The 21589-nt window shown below is 42.3% G+C and overlaps 1 protein-coding gene across 1 annotated transcript in view; it reads right to left on the bottom strand.

The window, feature by feature from the left end:
* Positions 1–21589, bottom strand: part of FER1L6 (fer-1 like family member 6) — a 146660-nt gene that overhangs the window by 49209 nt on the left and 75862 nt on the right. The window contains exons 20-21 of the mRNA XM_060127378.1: positions 18504–18628; positions 719–853 (exon numbers count right to left, since the gene is read on the bottom strand). Of these exons, the coding sequence (XP_059983361.1) occupies positions 719–853; positions 18504–18628 (260 nt within the window). The remainder of the gene's footprint in view (positions 1–718; positions 854–18503; positions 18629–21589) is intronic.

Below are 21589 nucleotides of genomic sequence, written 5' to 3'. Positions count from 1 at the left end.
CTTGCGCCTAGAGCCCGTGCTCCGCAACAAGAGAAGCCACTGCAATGAGAAGCACGCGCACCGCAACGAAGAGTAGCCCTCGCTCACCACAACTAGAGAAAGCCTGCGTGCAGCAAAGAAGACCCAACACAGCCAAAAATTAATTAATTAATTAAATTTTTTAAAAAAACCCTCCAGTAAGCTTTTGAATCTGCTGTTTCAGGACACGGACATCTTTGGAGAGAAAGAGGTTTGGCTAATATCATAACAGAAATGAGATAGAGCTGAATGCATTGTTTCAGGGCTTGGAAGCAACAAACAAAGAAGAAAAAAAAAGGCCCAGTTACAAATGCTGAATCAGTGACAATATACCCATTCCTTCCAACCAGGCGAAATCAGTAAAAACCTGCTATTTTCAAAAGGCATGGACATTTTTATAAGCAGCAATAAGGTATAGAACTAGCTGGGGGCTGGGTATAATAATTATATTCCTGAAGAAGTATGTGTGGACTGAACTTTTGTGAAGCAGATTCTATTTAAATTGCAATCCAAAGGGAAATCTAAGCAAAAAACCCTTTAGTAAAGCAAATGGTCATCATCCATTTCCCAGATTCTGTAGATCAGTGTTTCCCAGGTGAGGACTGCCTCTGGGCATAGTCACAGGCTGGTTAAAGAAAGGAAGTTAGTTGAACAGGGAGTTTTTAGCAAGGCACAGTTAGTGAAGCCCTGGGACACTCACCACTGCATCACTGTCATACAGCTCCACCACCACTAACGGTGGGGATCCTGCCAGTTCCTTCGGGTCTCCGTGCAGCACCAGGTCATTGAACAGCAGCATCTGGTTCCAGGTGGGGGAGAGCGTCTGGGAAATGACCTGGAAGTTGGGGCCAAAAGAAAAGCAAAACATCGCTCGACTGGGTTGGAGGGGGCTCCATGAAGGGTAAAGAGGACACATTCTCATCATCATTGCTCACTTATTCAACATTCAAGCAACGACGGAAACTGATGTGCTACTGAGTATCAGATGCTAGGGATGCAGATTCCTTTCTCTGGAGGAGCTTATATAAGCTTCATGAGTAGAACTCCCACCTGGTTACCACCCTACTTGCAAGCATAATTCCAATCCTCACAGTAGTGCTGTGATGATAACACCAGCTACCCTTTATTGAGCACGTACTGTGTACAGGCTGCGGTACTTCACATACACCGTCTTGCTGAAACTTCCCAACAATTCTGGGAGGTAGAAATGTAAACCAAGGCTCACTTGCCCAGAGCCAGCACATGGCAGAACTGGGATTCAACCCAGGTCATCTGGCACCAAAGCCCAGGCGACTAACTTCAACCATCCTCACCAAGTAGATGCTCATATTATCTCCATTTTATGAAGGGGCAAACTGAGAATGGGGAAGATCTAGTGATTCTTCACTGTGAACAAATAAAATTTCGTCATCAAATACTCGAAAGTGGATTTTCAATCGAATATTCCTTACATGCAATTCTACTGTTTTGTGGATATTTATTCGACTGCATTGAACTGACCAGGGTCTTCAAAATAACCTTCACCATTTTGCATGACATCATTCTTTCTTCCATAGCAAATTGTGACATTGGAAGTTGGCTGCACCCATTATGCAGATGGAGGAACCAAAGGACAAAGAAGGACCACAACCCACATGACTGGTTCAGAACCATGAGTGGCTCACCTAGGAGTGACTCAGAGCCCCCTGCCAGGCCATTCAGGTGGTACCTTCAGAAGGTAGAGTGTAATGAGCTTGCATCCTCTATTTAATTGGATGTTTGGAAACATGCCAGTTTCATAGAGCTAAAGGCTAAGGTTGCTTGCAGGGATAGGTGCCTGTACCTAGGCAGAAACTGCCGCATTCATGTGTGAGGCCAGTCCTGGAAAGAGGCCACAGTCACAGTCTCCTGTGCAGGCAAATGGGTGATTTCTCAGGTTAACACAGACTGCACAGCTCCTGCTGGGTCCTGAGGAAATTTCCACACCACCTCTGCACTCCACTCCTACCTCTCACCATTCTCTCCAGGAGGGACTGGAGAGAGATCTGGCCTGAACTAACTACTGCTTAGATTCCAAAGCCCAAATAAAACTGTCATCTCAGAGCTTTACATCAAGAGCCATTTCTAGTCATGGCATTAAATCACTTGCACTGTGGTTGCAAAAAAATATTTGTATTGCTCTTTTTTATGAGTCATAAAATATGCATTCCACAATTTCCTTCCTTCCTTGCTTTTTGCCTTTAGAGTATTTTATGCATCAGACACAGTGAGGTTTTGAACATAACGTTTCAGAGAAAATCTTAATTTTTTGGACAGGAAGAGAATGGCTTCAACCAACCTATGAACAGCAGTTAAGGCATTGCAATGCAAAGTTCCCCTGTGTCGGTGACTGACATCACAAAGAACTAAGTGTTTTTATGTTGCTTTTGAAAATAGAAATGTGATCTTTTTTGCAACCTGTACCCAACAGTGTGACACCAAAGCAATTTATGATTCTCACAGCATCTTTCCTACAGAAATATTCTGATGGCTTCCTTGGCACTTTGGGCTATAACTGCCACTTGATAAGATTCCAGAGGCCAGCATTCATTCTTTCATTCATCATATATTTATTCCTTCAAAGTGCTAGGCTCAGTATTAGGCACTAACACAGCATCCTGTGCTTAGCAGGTATTCAGTAGCTACTTGCATGACTAAATGAGTGGATTTTGGCCTGTCCCATGATTAAAAGGATGATGTGGCCACCTTCGAGAAGTACTGAAACGTTCACCCAAACAAAATACATTGTCCCACTTCTCTGCCAAGGTGAGTACAGCTCACCTCATTTCCTCGGGGCTTCCTTAAGGAGTTGTGCTTTATAAACTTGTTCGGTGACATTGTTGGAGAGATTATGGTAACACTTAAATTTAACGCTTTTAAGAAGAAGTGAGATACCATGGATGGAGCATGGCTTTAGAATCAGAGACCCCCTGTAATGGAACCCTAGTGTCACCACCTGCCTATGTCCAACTTGGGCAGGTGATTTAACCTCTCTGATCCTTAGTCTTACTCATTTCAGTGGGGTTAGTACCCACCTTGTAAAGTTGTTATGACCACTATCTAAGATAAAGCTTTTTAAGTGCCTGGCATACAGTAGGTGCTCAGTAAGTGCTTTTTGTCCGCCCCCCTCCACCCCAGCCACACTCATTTATAAATGAGTAAATGGGCTTCCCTGGTGGCGCAGTGGTTGAGAGTCCGCCTGCCGATGCAGGGGACTCTCCTTATAAAGGACAATCCTTATAAAGGATTGGCTGCAGGACCCTCCCTTCAGAGATAGTTCTCCTTGAGCAACACGTGGTCCATTCAGAGAAGTGCTACCAGGTGTACGGTGGACCAGCTCAGCGATGACTGCAGGGCCCCCAGGCTCAGCCTTCCCCACCTTGAAGAATGCACGAGTGGGGCATGTCACACACAGATCAGTCCCACCGAGGCAGCACACACTGAAACAGGAGAGAGAAACCGGAACCCTTTCTTACCAAAACGGAAGCAGAGTGGTTAAGCAAAATAACTTTGGAATTGGACCAACCTGGGTATCCATCTTGGCTCTACCATCTTCTAAATAAAGAGTCTCCAAGCCGTACCTTCCTCGTCTGCAGAATGAGGACACTAATAATACCCACTTTGGGGTTGCAGTTAGACGTAACCAAAAACGCATATAAAATGCTTAGCACCATGCCTGTCACAGAGGGAGATTTTAAATAAATGACAGCCATTATTATTAGCAAAAATTAGGTACTTGGTACAAAAGTATGGAGGTAAAGTCCAGGGTTCAACAGAACTTGTTTTCCCTTTCAAATGATTATTTGATAAACAAATGTCATCTGTTCCTTTGAGATATGCATCTAAATCAAATGAATATACTGTGTGGAGTTGCAAAATAGAAGGAGAACTACACAGCAGCCAAGGGAGCTCAGTCAAACCCCCTACCCCACCCAGAGCCCTGAGATCACCTCTGAGGGCTTGGAACTCCACAGCTGTGCAGGCAGAGGAGGCCTCCATGGGTTCCGCCCGCCCCCCCCCACCCCGGCTTTTTTTTAACCACACTGTGTGGCATGCAGGATCTTCGTTCCGTGACCAGGGCTCAAACCTGTGCCCCCTGAACTGGAAGCTCGAGGTCTTAACCACTGGAGCGCCAGGGAAGTCCCAGGGATCCCCCTTTTGAGAATCCCCTTTGTTTTTGGTGGGAAGCCTCAATGGCAATAATAACGCAGTCACACAGGAGCTGTTATAAACAAGGCACTGTACTGGGTGTCTCACCCTCTGGGAGGCATATACAATATCACCATCCCTATTTTACAGATGAAGACATTGAGGACAAAGAGGATTTTGCGGTCACACAGCCGATGAGTGGAAGGGCTCAGACCTGAACCCAGGCACTACGGCTCTAGAGTCTATACCCTTAACCACCGCGCTACGTACTACCTCTTAAATCACAGGGAGGAGAAAGGAGTCTGAAGTCTTCTCGTTCTCATGCTCAGTCACCTTCCCTCTGATGTCTCTCCCGACTTCCCTCCCAGGCAGAGCTAACCCCTCTCTCCCTGTGGCCCCTGGAGGTGCAGTACTATGGGGTTTATCACAGTGTGGCTGATTCGTCTGCACAGAGAACTGCCGAGCTCCACTGCATCGTGCACTGTGCAGGAGCCGAGTCCGGAAGATGGCGGCGTGGGAAGACGCGGGGTCAGCGTCTCCACACAACTAGGGCGCCTGCCAGCCGCTGGTGGGAAACTCTGACCCCCAAGGAGACAGGAGGGACCGCAGAGTGAACCGGTAGGACAGAGGGGGACCGAGGCGGGAGGAGACGTGGAGGCCAGACAAGATCGGCGCCCCTGAGGCCGGGGAGATCAGGAGAGGCAGGTGAGAGGGAGTCTCCGGGAGGAGAAGAAGAGGAGCGGAGGGCCTGGGGAGCCTGCTGAGCTCCCAAGCTGGTTCCCCCTGCTCCAAGGCCCCTCCAGGCCGCGTGGGTCCTTGGGAGCATGGGGGGGGGGGCGGCGATCAGGAGACACAGGCTGGAGAGGGGCCCTGGGGGGCAGCGGGAAAGAGCGGAGGGCGATGGCCCCGCCCACTCGGGCCCAGGGAGCCTGCTGAGCTCCCAGGCCGCTCCCCTGCCCTCCAAGGTTCCCCCTTCCCCACCGGCCGTACTGGTCCTGGGGGCATATGAGGGAGGCCGGGGAGATCAGGACAGGCAGTCGGGAGGGGCCCTCCCAGACCCCAGACCGGAGGAGCAGGAGAGGAGAGGAGGGCGTTTGCCCCGCCCACTCAAGCCCAGGAAGCCTGCTGGGTCCCCAGGTGAGGTCCCCTGTCCTCTGAGGCCAGGGTGGGGGGCACGGCTGGGCCCCTTCTGTTCCTTCAGCCTAAGCCCCACTCCCCACAGGCCCCAGGGCCTTTCCGGCCCTGTGCGTCCTGAACATCGTCCCCGCCGACTGCCCATACCTCGCCCTTGCTTAGGCTCCGCCCTCCACAAACCCCCCCCCTTTTTTTTTTTTTTTTTTTTTTTTTTTTTTTTGCGGTACGCGAACCTCTCGCTGTTGTGGCCTCTGCCGTTGCAGAGCACAGGCTCCGGACGCGCAGGCTCAGCGGCCATGGCTCACGGGCCCAGCCGCTCTACAGCCTGTGGGACCTTCCCGGACCGGGGCACAAACCTGTGTCCCCTGCATCAGCAGGCGGACTCTCAACCACTGCGCCACCAGGGAAGCCCAAACCCCCCCTTTTTTTTTCTTTTCCCTCCTCCTCTTTTTTTACTATTGTGGTACTGATGTACCTTCCAGTTGCTGATTAATCTATAATTTTATTTTTACATTCTTTCTAACATATCTGTTAGTTTCCTAACAATAACAAAGCATTTTTACTTTGTTATTCTCTTTTTTCTTGAATTTTTGAATTTTATTTTATTTTTTTATACAGCAGGTTATTAGTTATCTATTTTATACATATTAGTGTATACATGTCAATCCCAATCTCCCAGTTCATCACACACACACACCCCACCACTTTCCCCACTTGATGTCCATACGTTTGTTCTCTACATCTGTGTCTCTATTTCTGCCCTGCAGACCAGTTTATCTGTACCATTTTTCTGTTCCACATATATGCATTCATATACGATATATGTTTTTCTCTTAATGACTTACTTCACTCTATATGACAGACTCTAGATCCATCCACGTCTCTACAAATGACCCAATTTTGTTCCTTTTTATGGCTGAGTAATATTCCATTGTATATATGTACCACATCTTCTTTATCCATTTGTCTGTCAATGGGCATTTAGGTTGCTTCCATGACCTAGCTATTGTAAATAGTGCTGCAATGAACATTGGGGTGCATGTGTCTTTTTGAATTATGGTTTTCTCTGGGTATATGTCCAGTAGTGGGGTTGCTGGGTCATATGGTAATTCTATTTTTCATTTTTTAAGGAGCCTCCATACTGTTCTCCATAGTGGCTGTGTCAATTTACATTCCCACCAACAGTGCAAGAGGGTGCCCTTTTCTCCACACCCTCTCCAGCATTTGTTGTTTGTAGATTTTCTGATGATGCCCGTTCTAACTGGTGTGAGGTGATACCTCACTGTAGTTTTGATTTGCATTTCTCTAATAATTAGTGATGTTGAGCAGCTTTTCATGTGCTCCTTGGCCATCTGTATGTCTTCTTTGGAGAAATGTCTATTTAGGTCTTCTGCCCATTTTTGGATTGGGTTGTTTGTTTCTTTAACATTGAGCTTCATGAGCTGTTTATATATTTTGGAGATTAATCCTTTGTCTGCTGATTCATTTGCAAATATTTTCTCCCATTCTGAGGGTTGTCTTTTCATCTTGTTTATGGTTTCCTTTGCTGTGCAAAAGCTTTTAAGTTTCATTAGGTCCCATTTGTTTATTTTTGTTTTTATTTCCATTACTCTAGGAGGTGGATCAAAAAAGATTTTGTGGTGATTTATGTCAAAGAGTGTTCTTCCTGTGTTTTCCTCTAAGAGTTTTATAGTGTACAGTCTTACATTTAGGTTTCTAATCCATTTTGAGTTTATTTTTTTGTATGGTGTTAGGGAGTGTTCGAATTTCATTATTTTACATGTAGCTGTCCAGTTTTCCCAGCACCACTTTTACAGAGACTGCTTTTTCTCCATTGTATATCCTTGCCTCCTCTGTCATAGATTATTGACCATAGGTGCATGGGTTTATCTCTGGGCTTTTTATCCCGTTCCATTGATCTATATTTCTGTTTTTATGCCAGTACCATATTGTCTTGATTACTGTAGATTTGTAGTATAGTCTGAAGTCAGGGAGTCTGATTCCTCCAGCTCTGCTTTTTTCCCTCAAGACTGCTTTGGCTATTCGGGGTCTTTTGTGTCTCCAAATTTTAAGATTTTTTGTTCTAGTTCTGTAAAAAATGCCATTGGTAATTTGATAGGGATTGCATTGAATCTGTAGATTGCTTTGGGTAGTAGAGTCATTTTCATGATATTGATTCTTCCAATCCAAGAACGTGGTATATCTCTCCATCTGTTGGTATCATCTTTAATTTCTTTCATCAGTTTATTATAGTTTTCTGCATACAGGTCTTTTGTCTCCCTAGGTAGGTTTATTCCTAGGTATTTTATTCTTTTTGTTGCAAGGGTAAATAGGAGTGTTTCCTTAATTTCTCTTTCAGAGTTTTCATCATTCGTGTATAGGAATGCAAGAGATTTCTGTGCATTAATTTTGTATCCTGCAACTTTACCAGATTCATTGATTAGCTCTAGTAGTGTTCTGGTGGCATCTTTAGGATTCTCTATGTATAGTATCATGTCATCTGCAAACAGTGACAGTTTACTTCTTCTTTTCCAATTTGAATTGCTTTTATTTCTTTTTCTTCTCTGATTGGTGTGACTAGGACTTCCAAAACTATGTTGAATAAGAGTGGTGAGAGTGGACATCCTTGTCTTGTTCCTGATCTTAGAGGAAATGCTTTCAGTTTTTCAACATTGAGAATGATGTTGGCTGTGGGTTTGTCGTATATGGCCTTTATTATGTTGAGGTAGGTTCCCTCTTTGCGCACTTTCTGGAGAGTTTTTGTCATAAATGGGTGTTGAATTTTGTCAAAAGCTTTTTCTGTATCTATTGAGATGATCATATGGTTTTTATTCCTTAATTTGTTAATACGGTGTGTCACATTCATTGATTTGCGTATACTGAAGAATCCTTGCATCCCTGGGATAAATCCCACTTGACCATGGTGTATGATCCTTTTAATGTGCTGTTGGATTCTGATTGCTAGTGTTTGGTTGAGGATTTTGCATCTATATTCATCAGTGATATTGGTCTGTAATTTTCTTTTTTTGTAGTATCTTTGTCTGGTTTTGGTATCAGGGTGATGGTGGCCTCATAGAATGAATTTGAGAGTGTTCCGTCCTCTGCAATATTTGGAAGAATCTGAGAAGGATGGGTGTTAGCGCTTCTCTACATGTTTGATAGAATTCATCTGTGAAGCCATCTGGTCCTGGACTTTTGTTTGTTGGAAGATTTTTAATCACAGTTTCAACTTCATTACTTGTGATTGGTCTGTTCATATTTTCTGTTTCTTCCTGGTTGAGCCTTGGAAGGTTATACCTTTCTAAGAATTTGTCCATTTCTTCCAGGTTGTCCATTTTATTGGCATAGAGTTGCTTGTAGTAGTCTCTTATGATGCTTTGTATTTCTGCAGTGTCTGTTGTAACTTCTCCTTTTTCATTTCTAATTTTATTGATTTGAGTCCTCTCCCTCTTTTTCTTGATGAGTTTGGCTAAAGGTTTATCAATTTTTTTATCTTCTCAAAGAACCAGCTTTTAGTTTTATTGATCTTTGCTATTGTTTTCTTTGTTTCTATTTCATTTATTTCTGCTCTGATCTTTATGATTTCTTTCCTTCTACTAACTTTGGGTTTTGTTTGTTCTTCTTTCTCTAGTTCTTTAAGGTGTAAGGTTAGATTGTTTATTTGAGATGTTTGTTGTTTCTTGAGGTAGGCTTGTATTGCTATAAAATTCCCTCTTAGAACTACTTTTGCTGCTTCCCATAGGTTTTGGATCATCATGTTTTCGTTGTCATTTGTCTCTAGGTATTTTTTGATTTCCTCTTTGATTTCTTCATTGATCTCTTATTTAGTAACGTATTTTTTAGCCGCCATGTCTTTGGGTTTTTTATGTTTTTTTTCCCTGTAATTGATTTCTAATCTCGTAGTGTTGTGGTCAGAAAGATGCTTGATATGATTTCAATTTTCTTAAATTTACTGAGGGTTGATTTGTGACCCAAGATGTGATCTATCCTAGAGAATGTTCCATGTGCACTTGAGAAGAAAGTGTAATCTGCTGTTTTTGGATGGAATATCCTATAAACATCAATTAAATCTATCTGGTCTATTGTGTCATTTAAAGCTTGTGTTTCCTTATTAATTTTCTGTTTAGGTGATCTGTCCATTGGTGTAAGTGAGGTGTTAAAGTCCCCCACTATTACTGTGTTACTGTCAATTTCCTCTTTTATAGCTGTTAGCAGTTGCCTTATGTATTGAGGTGCTCCTATGTTGGGTGCATATATAATTGTTATATCTTCTTGGATTGATCCCTTGATCATTATGTAGTGTCTGTCCTTCCTTGTCTCTTGTAACATTCTTTTTTTTAAAGTCTATTTTATCTGATATGAGTATTGCTACTCCAGCTTTTTTTTGATTTCCATTTGCAAGGAATATCTTTTTCCATCCCCTCACTTTCAGTCTGTTTGTGTCCCTTGGTCTGAAGTGGGTCTCTTGTAGACAGCATATACATGGGTCTTGTTTTTGTACCCATTCAGTGAGCCTGTGTCTTTTGGTTGGAGCATTTAATCCATTCACGTTTAAGCTAATTATCAATATGTACGTTCCTATTACCATTTTCTTAATTGTTATGGGTTTGTTTTTGTAGGTCCTTTTCTTCTCTTGTGTTTCCTACTTAGAGAAGTTCCTTTGGCATTTGTTGTAGAGCTGGTTTGGTGGTGCTGAAGTCTCTTAGTTTTTGCTTGTCTGTAAAGCTTTTGATTTCTCCATCGAATCTGAATGAGATCCTTGCCGGGTAGAGTCATCTTGGTTGTAGGTTCTTCCCTTTCATCACTTTAAATATGTCATGCCACTCCCTTGTGGCTTGTAGAGTTTCTGCTGAAAAATCAGCTGTTAACCTTATGGGAGTTCCCTTGTATGTTATTTGTCATTTTTCCCTTGTTGCTTTCAATAATTTTTCTTTGAATTTAATTTTTGCCAGTTTGATTACTATGTGTCTTGGCATGTTTCTCCTTGGGTTTATCCTGCCTGGGACTCTCTATGCTCCCTGGACTTGGGTGGCTATTTCCTTTCCCATGTTAGGGAAGTTTTTGACTATAATCTCTTCAAATATTTTCTCAGGTCCTTTCTCTCTCTCTTCTCCTTCTGGGACTCCTATAATGCAAACGTTGTTGCGTTTAATGTTGTCCCAGAGGTCTCTTAGGCTGTCTTCATTTCTTTTCATTCTTTTTTCTTTATTCTGTTCCACGGCAGTGAATTCCACCATTCTGTCTTCCAGGTCACTTACCCATTCTTCTGCCTCAGTTATTCTGCTATTGATTCCGTCCAGTGTATTTTTCATTTCAGTTATTGTATTGTTCATCTCTATTTGTTTGTTCTTTAATTCTTCTAGATCTTTGTTAAACATTTCTTGCATCTTCTCAATCTTTGCCTCCATTCTTTTTCTGAGGTCCTGGATCATGTTCACTATCGTTATTCTGAATTCTATTTCTGGAAGGTTGCCTATCTCCACTTCATTTAGTTGTTTTTCTGGGGTTTTATCTTGTTCCTTCAACTGGTACATAGCCCTCTGCCTTTTCATCTTGTCTATCTTTCTGTGAATGTGGTTTTTGTTCCACAGGCTGCAGGATTGTAGTTCTTCTTGCTTCTGCTGTCTGCCCTCTGGTGGATGAGGCTATCTAAGAGGCTTGTGTAAGTTTCTTGATGGGAGGGACTGGTGCTGGATAGAGCTGGGTGTTGCTCTGGTGCACAGAGCTCAGTAAAACTTTACTCTGCTTGTCTGCTGATGGGTGGGGTTGGGTTCCCTCCCTGCTGATTGTTTGGCCTGAGGGGACCCAGCACTGAAGCCTACCCAGCTCTTTGGTGGGGCTAATGGCGGACTCTGGGAGGGCTCACGCCAAGGAGTACTTCCCAGAACTTCTGCTGCCAGTGTCCTTGTCCTCACGGTGAGACACAGCCACCCCCCGCCTCTGCAGGAGACCCTCCAACACTATCAGGTAGGTCTGGTTCAGTCTCCTACGGGGTCACTGCTCCTTCCCCTGGGTCCTGATGCACACACTACTTTGTGTGTGCCCTCCAAGAGTGTAGTCTCTGTTTCTCCCAGTCCTGTCAAAGTCCGGCAATCAAATCCCACTAGCCTTCAAAGTCTGATTCTCTAGGAATTCCTCCTCCTGTTGCCGGACCCCCAGGTTGGGAAGCCTGACGTGGGGCTCAGAACCTTCACTCCAGTGGGTGGACTTCTGTGGTATAAGTGTTCTCCAGTTTGTGAGTCACCCACCCAGCAGTTATGGGATTTGATTTTATTGTGGTTGTGCCCCTCGTTCCGTTTCATTGTGGCTTCTCCTTTGTCTTTGGTTGTGGGATATCTTTTTTGGTGATTTCCAGTGTCTTCCTGTCGATGATTGTTCAGCAGTTAGTTGTGATTCCAGTGCTCTCACAAGAGGGAGTGAGCGCACGTCCTTCTACTCCGCCATCTTGAACCAATCTCTTTTTTTTTTTTTGCCACCCCATGTGGCTTGCGGGATCGATTTGTGAGCCCGGGGTCAGGCGGAAGCTCCTGCGGTGGGAGCTCCGAGTCCAAACCACTGGACTCACAGAGAACCTCAGACCCCAGGGAATATTCATTGGAGTGAGGTCTCACTGAGTTCCTCATCTCAGCAAAAAGACCCACCTCTACCCAATAGCCTACAAATTCCAGTGTTGGAAGCCTCAGGCCAAACAACCAGTAAAACAGGAACACAATCCGACTCATAAAAAAAAAAAAAAAATTGAGATGGCACAAAAATATGTCACAGATGAAGGAGCAAGGTAAAAACCTAATAAAGGTTTTTATTAAGACCAAATAAATGAAGAGGAAATAGGCAATCTACCTGAAAAAGAATTCAGAGTAATGATAGTAAAGATGATCCAGAATCTCAGAAATAGAATGGAATCATGGATTGAGACAATACAAGAAATGTTTAACAAAGATCTAGAAGAACTAAAGAACAAACAGAGATGAAAAACACAATAACTGAAATGAAAAATACACTAGAAGGAATCAATAACAGAATAACAGAGGCAGAAGAACGAATAAGTGAGCTGGAAGACAAAATGGTGGAAATAACTGCCAAGGAGCAGAATAAAGAAAAAAGAATAAAAAGAATTGAAGACAATCTCAGAGGCCTCTGGGACAACACTAAACACACCAACATTTGACTTATAGGGGTCCCAGAGAAGAAGAGAAAAAGAAAGGGTCTGAGAAAATATTTGAAGGGATTATAGTGGAAAAATTCCCTAACATGGGAAAGGAAATAGTCACCCAAGTCCAGGAAGCACAGAGACTCCCATACAGGATAAACACACCAAGACACATATTAATCAAACTAACAAAAATTAAATTCAAAGAAAAAATATAAAAAGCCGCAAGGGAAAAACAAAAAATAACATACAAAGGAATCCCCATAAGGTTATCAGCTGATTTTTCAGTGGAAACTCTGCAGGCCAGAAAGGAGTGGCAGGATATACTTAAAGTAATGAAAGAGAAAGACCTCTAACCAAGATGACTCTACCCAGCAAGGATCTCATTCAGATTCAATGGAGAAGTCAAAAGCTTTTCAGACAAACAAAAGCTAAGAGAATTCAGCACCACCAAACCAGCCTTACAACAAATGCTAAAGAAACTTCTCTAAGCGGGATACACAAGAGAAGAAAAAGACCCACAAAAACAAACCCAAAACAATTAAGAAAATGGTAATAGGAACATACATATTGATAATAACCTTGAATGTAAATGGATTAAATGCCCCAACCAAAAGACACAGACTGGCTGAATGAGTACAAAAACAAGACCCATATATATGCTGTCTACAAGAGACCCACTTCAGACCTAGGGATACATATATACTGAAAGTGAAGGGATGGAAAAAGATATTCCATGCAAATGGAAAACAAAAGAAAGCTGGAGCAGTAATACTCGTATCAGATAAAATAGACTTTAAAATAAAGACTGTTACAAGAGATAAGGAGGGACACTACATAATGATCAAAGGATGAATCCAAGAAGAAGATATAACAATTATAAATGTTTATGCACCCAACATAGGAGCACCTCAATACATAAGGCAAATGCTAACAACCATGAAAGGAGAAATCGACAGTAACACAATAATAGTGGGGGACTTTAACACCCCACTTACACCAATGGACAGATCATCCAAACAGAAAATTAATAAGGAAACACAAGCTTTAAATGACACAATAGACCAGATAGATCTAACTGATATTTATAGAACATTCCACCTAAAAGTGGCAGAATACACTTTCTTCTCAAGTGCACATGGAACATTCTCTAGGATAGATCACATCTTGGGTCACAATCAAGCCTTGGAAAATTTAAGAAAATTGAAATCATATCAAGCATCTTTTCTGACCACAATGCTATGAGATTGGAAATCAACTACAGGAAAAAAAATGTAAAAAACACAAATACATGGAGGCTAAACAGTGCGCTACTAAATAACCAAGAAATCACTAAAGAAATCAAAGAAGAAATTTAAAAAATACATAGAAACAAATGACAATGAAAACACAACAACCCAAAACCTATGGGACACAGCAAAAGCAGTTCTAAGAGGGAAGTTTATAGCAATACAATCTCACCTCAAGAAACAAGACAAATCTCAAATAAACAATCTAAACCTACACTTAAAACAACTAGAGAAAGAGAAGAAAACCCGGTCAGTAGAAGGAAAGAAATCATAAATATCAGAGCAGAAATAAATGAAATAGAAATGAAGAAAATAATAACAAAGATCAATAAAATTAAAAGGTGATTCTTTGAGAAGATAAACAAAATTGATAAACCCTTAGCCAGACTCATCAAGAAAAAAAGGGAGAGGATGCAAATCAATAAAATTAGAAATGAAAAAGGAGTAATCACAACTGACACTGCAGAAATACAAAGGATTACAAGAGACTACTACAAACAACTATATGCCAATAAAATGGACAACCACGAAGAAATGGACAAATTCTTGGAAATGTACAATTTTGAAAGACTGAACCAGGAAGAATTAGAAAATATAAACAGACCTATCCAACTAATGAAATTGAAACCATAATTAAAAATTTTCCAAGGAACAAAAGTTCAGGACCAGATGGCTTCACAGATGAATTCTATCAAACATTTACAGACGAGCTAACACCCATCCTTCTCAAACTCTTCCAAAAAATTGCAGAGGAAGAAACATTCCCAAATTCATTCTATGAAGCCACCATCATCCTGATACCAAAACCAGAAAAAGATATTACAAAAAAAGAAAATTATAGGGGCTTCCCTGGTGGCGCAGTGGTTAAGAGTCCACCTGCCGATGCAGGGGACACAGGTTCGTGTCCCGGTCCAGGAAGATCCCACATGCCGCAGAGTGGCTAGGCCCGTGAGCCATGGCCGCTGAGCCTGCATGTCCGGAGCCTGTGCTTCGCAACGGGAGAGGCCACTACAGTGAGAGACCCGTGTACCACAAAAAAAAAAAAAAAGAAAATTATAGACCAATATCACTGATGAACATAGATGCAAAAATCCTGAACAAAATACTAGCAAACAGAATCCAGCAGCACATTAAAAGGATCATACACCATGATCAAGTGGGACTTATCCCAGGGATGCAAGGATTCTCCAATATACACAAATCAATCAATGTGATACACCACATTAACAAATTAAGGAATAAAAACCATATGATCATTTCAATAGATGCAGAAAAAGCTTTTGACAAAATTCAACACGGATTTATGATAAAACTCTCCAGAAAATGGGCATAGAGGGAACCTACCTCAACATAATAAAGGCCATATATGACAAACCCACAGCAAGCATCATACTCAATGTTGAAAAACTGAAAGCATTTACACCAGGATCAGGAACAAGACAAGGATGTCCACTCTCACCACTCTTACTCAACATAGTTTCGGAAGTCCTATTCATAGCAATCAGAGAAGAAAAAGAAATAAAAGGAATACAAATTGAAAAAGAAGAAGTAAACCTGTCACTATTTGCCAATGACGTGATACTCTACATAGGAAATCCTAAAGAGGCCACCAGAAAACTACTAGAACTAATCAATGAATTTTTTAAGGTTGCAGGATACAAAATTAATGCACAGAAATCTCTGGCATTCTTACACACCAACAATGAAAAATCAGAAAGAGAAATTAAGGAAACAGTCCCATTTACCACTGCAACAAAAAGAATAAAATACCTAGGAATAAACCTGCCTAAGGAGGCAAAAGACTTGTATTCAGAAAACTATAAGACACTGATGAAAGAAATCAAAGATGATATAAACAGATGGAGAAATATACCATGTTCTTGGATTGGAAGAATCAATATTGTGAAAATGACTATACTACCCAAAGTAATCTACAGATTCATTGCAATCCCTATCAAACTACCAATGGCATTCTTCACAGAATTAGAACAAAAAATCTTACAATTTGTATGGAAGCACAAAAGAACCCGAATAGCCAAAGCAATCTTGAGAAAGAGAAACGGAGTTGGAGGAATCAGGCTCCCCAACTTCAAATTGTACCTCAAAGCTACAGTAATCAAGACAGTATGGTACTGGCACAAAAATAAGAATATAGATCAATGGTACAGGATAGAAAGCCCAGAGATAAACCCACGCACATATGGGCACCTAATTTACGACAAAGGAGGCAAGAACATACAATGCAGAAAAGACGGCCTCTTCAATAAGTGATGCTGGAATAACTGGACAGCTACATGTGAAAGAATGAAATTAGAACACTCCCTAACACCATACACAAAAATAAACTCCAAATGGATTAAAGACTTAAATGTAAGACCAGACACTATAAAACTTTTAGAGGAAAACATAGGAAAAACACTCTTTGACATAAACCACAGCAAGATCTTTTTTGACCCACCTCCTAGAGTAACAGAAATAAAAACAAATGGGACTTAATTAAACTTAAAAGCTTTTGCACAGCAAAGGAAATCATAAACAAGACAAAAAGACAACCCTCAGAATGGGAGAAAATATTTGCAAATGAAACAGACAAAGGATTAATCTCCAAAATATACAAACAACTCATGGATCTCAATATCAAAAAACCAAACAGTCCAGTTAAAAAATGGGTGGAAGACCTAAATAGACATTTCACCAAGGAAGACATACAGATGGCCAAGAGGCACATGAAAAGCTGCTCAACATCACTAATTATTAGAGAAATGCAAATCAAAACTACAGTGAGGTATCACCTCACACCAGTCAGAATGGCCATTATCAAAAAAGCTAGAAACAATAAATGCTGGAAAGGATGGGGTGAAAATGGAACCCTCCTGCACTGTTGGTGGGAATGTAAATTGATACAGCCACTATGGAGAACAGTATGGAGGTTCCTTAAAAAACTGAAAATAGAACTACCATATGACCCAGCAATCCCACTACTGGGCATATACCCTGAGAAAACCATAAACAGACATGCACCACAATGTTCACTGCAGCACTATTTACAATAACCAGGACATGGAACCAACCTAAACGTCCACTGACAGATGAATGGATAAAGAAGATGTGGCACATTTATACAATGGAATATTACTCAGCCATAAAAAGAAACGAAACTGAGTTATTTGTAGTGAAGTGGATGGACCTAGAGTCTGTCATACAAAGTGAAGTTAAGTCAGAAAGAGAAAAACAAATACCGTATGCTAACACATATATATGGAATCTAAAAAAAAAAAATAGTACTGATGAACCTAGTTTCAGGGCAGGAATAAAGAGGAAGACATAGAGAATGGACTTGATGACATGGGGTGGGAGGACGAAGCTGGGGCGAAGTGAGAGTAGCATCGACATATATACACTACGGAATGTAAAATAGTTGGCTGGTGGGAAGCAGCCGCATAGCACAGGGAGATCAGCTCGGTGCTTTGCGATGACCTAGAGGGGTGGGATAGGGAGGGTGGGAGGAAGGCTCAAGAGGGAGGAGATATGGGGACATGTGTATGCATATGGCTGATTCACTTTGTTGTGCAACAGAAACTAACATGGTATTGTGAAGCAATTATACTCCAGTAAAGTTCTATTAAAAAAAAAAAAAAAAGAGCAGAGTCTGGTCCCCCAGCTCCCCCGAGCCCAGCATGGGACCTGGCACAGAGCAAGAGCTCCACGCGTGCTGGTGAAATTGACAAGATGCTAGCTCACGTTATGCTCCCAACCTGAGTGTCATCAATCAAAACACCATCTCCCAGGTCACGGCCTCACTTTGGGGAGGAATGTCAGCCCTCTTAACATCAGCCAATGTAATGGCCACTACTCATCAATCTCTTTGTACACTTAACTTTTTGCTTCTTCTCAACAGCCCTATTTTAAGAAGACAAACTGAGGTTTAGTGAGTGAAGGCAGCTAGAGAGTAGATGAGGTACAACATGAGGTCAGGTCTCTTTGTGTCTTAATTCTGTCCTAACTCCCAGAGGTGGGCAAATCCTTTACAGAGCTTCCCTCCCTCAGAACAGTGAATCCTCAGAGAACAGAGTAAATCCTTAGAGAATACGATCTAATGAGAAAAGCAGCCTATTGGATGTGCACTCATGAGGGCCCCTTTTCACATGTCCGCACTCAATGTACAGGAAAGGGAGAAAGCCAAGGAAACAGGTATAGATCCATCTCCTTTAATCCTCACAGCGTCTGTCTGGAAGTAGTATTTTCCAGAGAGAGACACTGAATCACACAGGTGTTAAAAGTGCGCAAAGTCCCCCGGCTAGAAGTACAAAGTCTAGGGCTTCCTGACTGCAGAGCAGGAAAGCTTTCCTCCCCACCAAGACCCCTCAGCAAAGACTGCACCAGAAGCCTCGTGCAAGTCGTCTGAGCTGTTTGTTCATCCCACTGAGCTTGGCATTGTGCCCATCACTCCAGCAGGTGCTCTGGGTGCCAGATCCCGTCCTCCCTCACCCCTCTTTTCCTCCCTCCCTTCCTTCAACTCTGTTACTTGCCCTCTTGGCTTCACGACAACAGATCACATTGGATCAGCAGACCTTCCCAATGTCTGGCCTGCCTTGTGCCCATGCTTTTGAGTCTGAAACCCTGAAACACCTACACACCCAGAGACACAAGTATTTGCAACGTGCCCCTGTTTTTTTCTTTCCTGGGGTTCTGCTGTGGCTCGGCTGTGGGCTGCGGGGAGAAAGCAAGTGGGCTCCCCTGGTTACCTTCGTGGTCTGGCAGTGGGAAAGGAATGTGACCTTGGCAAAAGGGTCTGAAAGTCCGTTGCTGTCGGCTGCGATGAGGCCCCGGGCTTGGTACATGTGAGCTCTCAGCTGGAAGACATGCCGGTCTGTGGACAAATAACGGGAAGGGGTGGCATTAGCAGGCTTCCGAGGAACAGTGAGTGCGAGTGGGTGTCTGTGTGTGATGCTCACCTGTGGGTGTTTCCGGAGACAGACAAAGGAGACCACGGGCACTGAAGGCCTCTTAGACCAAAATGGACACAGGGAAGATGGGGGAAGAGGTCAAAGTGCTCCAAAGAGGGCACTTTGGAGCCAGGCATTCTCCTTGGTGCATTCACCACACTGTGGGATTTAATCTTCATAACGAAACAACCCCGTGACATATATACCATTATCTTCATTTTATAGATGAGGGAAATGGTTCCTAAAAAGGCTAAAATACATTTCCAAGTTTTCAGAGCTAACTAATTCCAGAGCCTGGATTTCATTTCCGTCAGATTCCAAAATCCAAATCTCTTCCTAAAATACCACATTTTAAAAATCTATATGCAAAACGGCAACAGACTCACAGACATAGAAAACAAACTTGTGGCTACCAAAGGGGAGAGGGATGGGGGAGGGATAAATTAGGGGTATGTGATGAACGGATACAGACTACTATGTATGAAATAGATAAGCAACAGGATATATTGTACAGCACAAGGAATTATAGCCATTATTTTGTAATAACTTATAATGGAGTATAATCTGCAAAAATACTGAATCACTGTGCTGTACACCTGAAAATGATATCATATTGTAAGTCAATGATACTTCAATAAAAAATTTAAAAATACCACATTTCACCTCTTAGTAAAACCTCCTGTTTCCAATGGTGTGTGTGTATAAGAAAGGGGGACATTTCTTCATTTTTGCTTCCATAAACTCAGTAAAGTCTTGAGTCATCCATCCATCCATTCTGCCATTCAGCCAGCCAGTGTCATTTTGAGCACCTATAGTATACCAGGCACAGTTCCGGCCTCTGAGGATTCTGAAGCAGCTAAGACAGCCCCTGACCTTGGGGAGCTCCAGGGACGGGGCAGAAGATAAGCAAGTGCCCCAATCCCAGTAACAGGACCCAGAGCTAAGTGTCCTGCAGGAGATACAGGCAGAGGGCATGGGAGGTTAAAGGCAGGAGTGAGCACACCTGGTTGACGGGATGGGAGGCAGAGACAGGGCTGCAGGTGGGGCAGACCAGGGTTCAGTGGGGAAACCCCAAAGAAGAGTTGAGTTAATCATATGCCTTGTTTCATGGACTTTATGATCCTTGGCCCTTGCCTGGCCCCTCTTGCTTTTTATATTCATTTGTTCCCTTTTACCCTCTTTTAAAAAAAAATTATTTCGTTCATGGATCATGCCTTTGGTGTTGTATCTAAAAAATCATTGCCATACTTAAAATCATCTTGGTTTTCTCCTATATTATCTTCTAGGAGTCTTATAGTTTTGCATTTTGTATTTAGGTTTATGATCCATTTTGAGTTAACTTTTGCAAATGTCGTAAGTTCGATGTCTAGATTTATATTTTTGCATGTGTGTGTCCAGTTGTTCCAGCACCATTTGTTGAAAAGACTATGCTTGCTCCATTGTATTGCCTTCGCTTGTTTGTCAAAGATCAACTGAATATATTTATGTAGGTTTATTTCTGGGCTCTCTATTGTGTTCCACTGACCTATTTGTCTATTCTTTTGCTAATACTGCACTGTCTTGATGACTGTAGCTTTATAGTAAGTCGTGATGTCGGGTAGCGTCAGTCTTCCAACTTTGTTCTTCTTAATATTGTGTTGACTCTTCTGGGTTTCTGCCTCTCCACATGAACTTTAGAATCAGTTTGTTGATATCCACAAAACAACTTGCTGGGATTTTAATTGAGATTGCATTGAATCAAGAAAAACATTAAGCAACAGAACTATCTATTTAAAATTGGAACAAGGAGATAAAAGCTTGGATAAGTTACAGAGGTAAATCCTCATCTTTCACAATGAGTAGTTATGTGTTAAATGTAAAATCAAGAAATAGTGATATAAACATATCATGTAGAATAAAGGGAGATAAATACCTTAACAAAAACTGTTAAAAGTGTTTTTCCCTTTTACCCTCTTACCCAAGAGAGCTCCTTAAAAGGGTGACAGTTAACAAAGGAACATTCAGCAGAGGGTTGAGGAATTTCCTGACCAGGGTATGTCAAGAGAGCCCACGCTCTCTAAGCGTTCCTTAACACACTACATAAGTGGGCAAATTTCTCAGCTGGGAGTGAACTTGAGAATAGCTCATTCCCTGAGATCATCCACAAGCTGTCCCTGAAGTGAGTCACCCCAGAATTTTAGCAGAGCTCCCAATACAACCACATAGGCAGGACACTGCACACCTCCAGGGGTCGCCATTGACTTGGTCTAGGTTTTTGTTTTTCTGAAACCTTGAGTCTTACCAGCTCTGTTCCTTAGACTAGTAAAGCCAGCTTCCTCTTTGCTCCCATACTTTGGCCCATCTCTGTGCTGCGGCTCACTTTCCACGTGTGGTTATTAGAGACACGTCTGATTGCCCCCATTGGAGGGCCAGGATCACCTCTCCCACCACTCCTCATTCCCCACTAGTTTTCCCACCGTACCTTCCATATGCAGGTGCAAACTAATTATTGGTTGAATGGATATGTTCTGAAGCATAAAATGAACGCAGAAAGGAAATTCTCCAGGAGGTGTGGAAGGCAGCCAAAGCCATTAATGTCAGGGCACAGCCGAGCAAGTTTATTAGGTCATTCCATGAAAAGAACATGCTGCAGAGGGTCAGAAAGCTTTGGAAAAAGCCTTTCCTCTCCTCTGAATCGTTAGTAGCTGGGACAGCAAATATGTCCAGGTACCTTGGGTCTCTAGAGATAGTGTCTATAGAAATAAAAAGGTAACTTGATGTGGGTGTTTTCACCCAAAGATGAAAACTCTAAAGACAGGATGGAAAGCAGTGGAAATAAAGAAGAGTTTGGAGACAGTTTGTTCCATCATTTACTAGCTGTGTGATCTTGGGCAATTTCTAAACAC

This window comes from Lagenorhynchus albirostris, chromosome 17, assembly GCF_949774975.1.
Source record: "Lagenorhynchus albirostris chromosome 17, mLagAlb1.1, whole genome shotgun sequence".
Classification (NCBI taxonomy): domain Eukaryota; kingdom Metazoa; phylum Chordata; class Mammalia; order Artiodactyla; family Delphinidae; genus Lagenorhynchus; species Lagenorhynchus albirostris.
The sequence above is the reverse complement of the archived record's forward strand: the minus strand, read 5'-3'. Positions and strand labels throughout refer to the sequence as shown.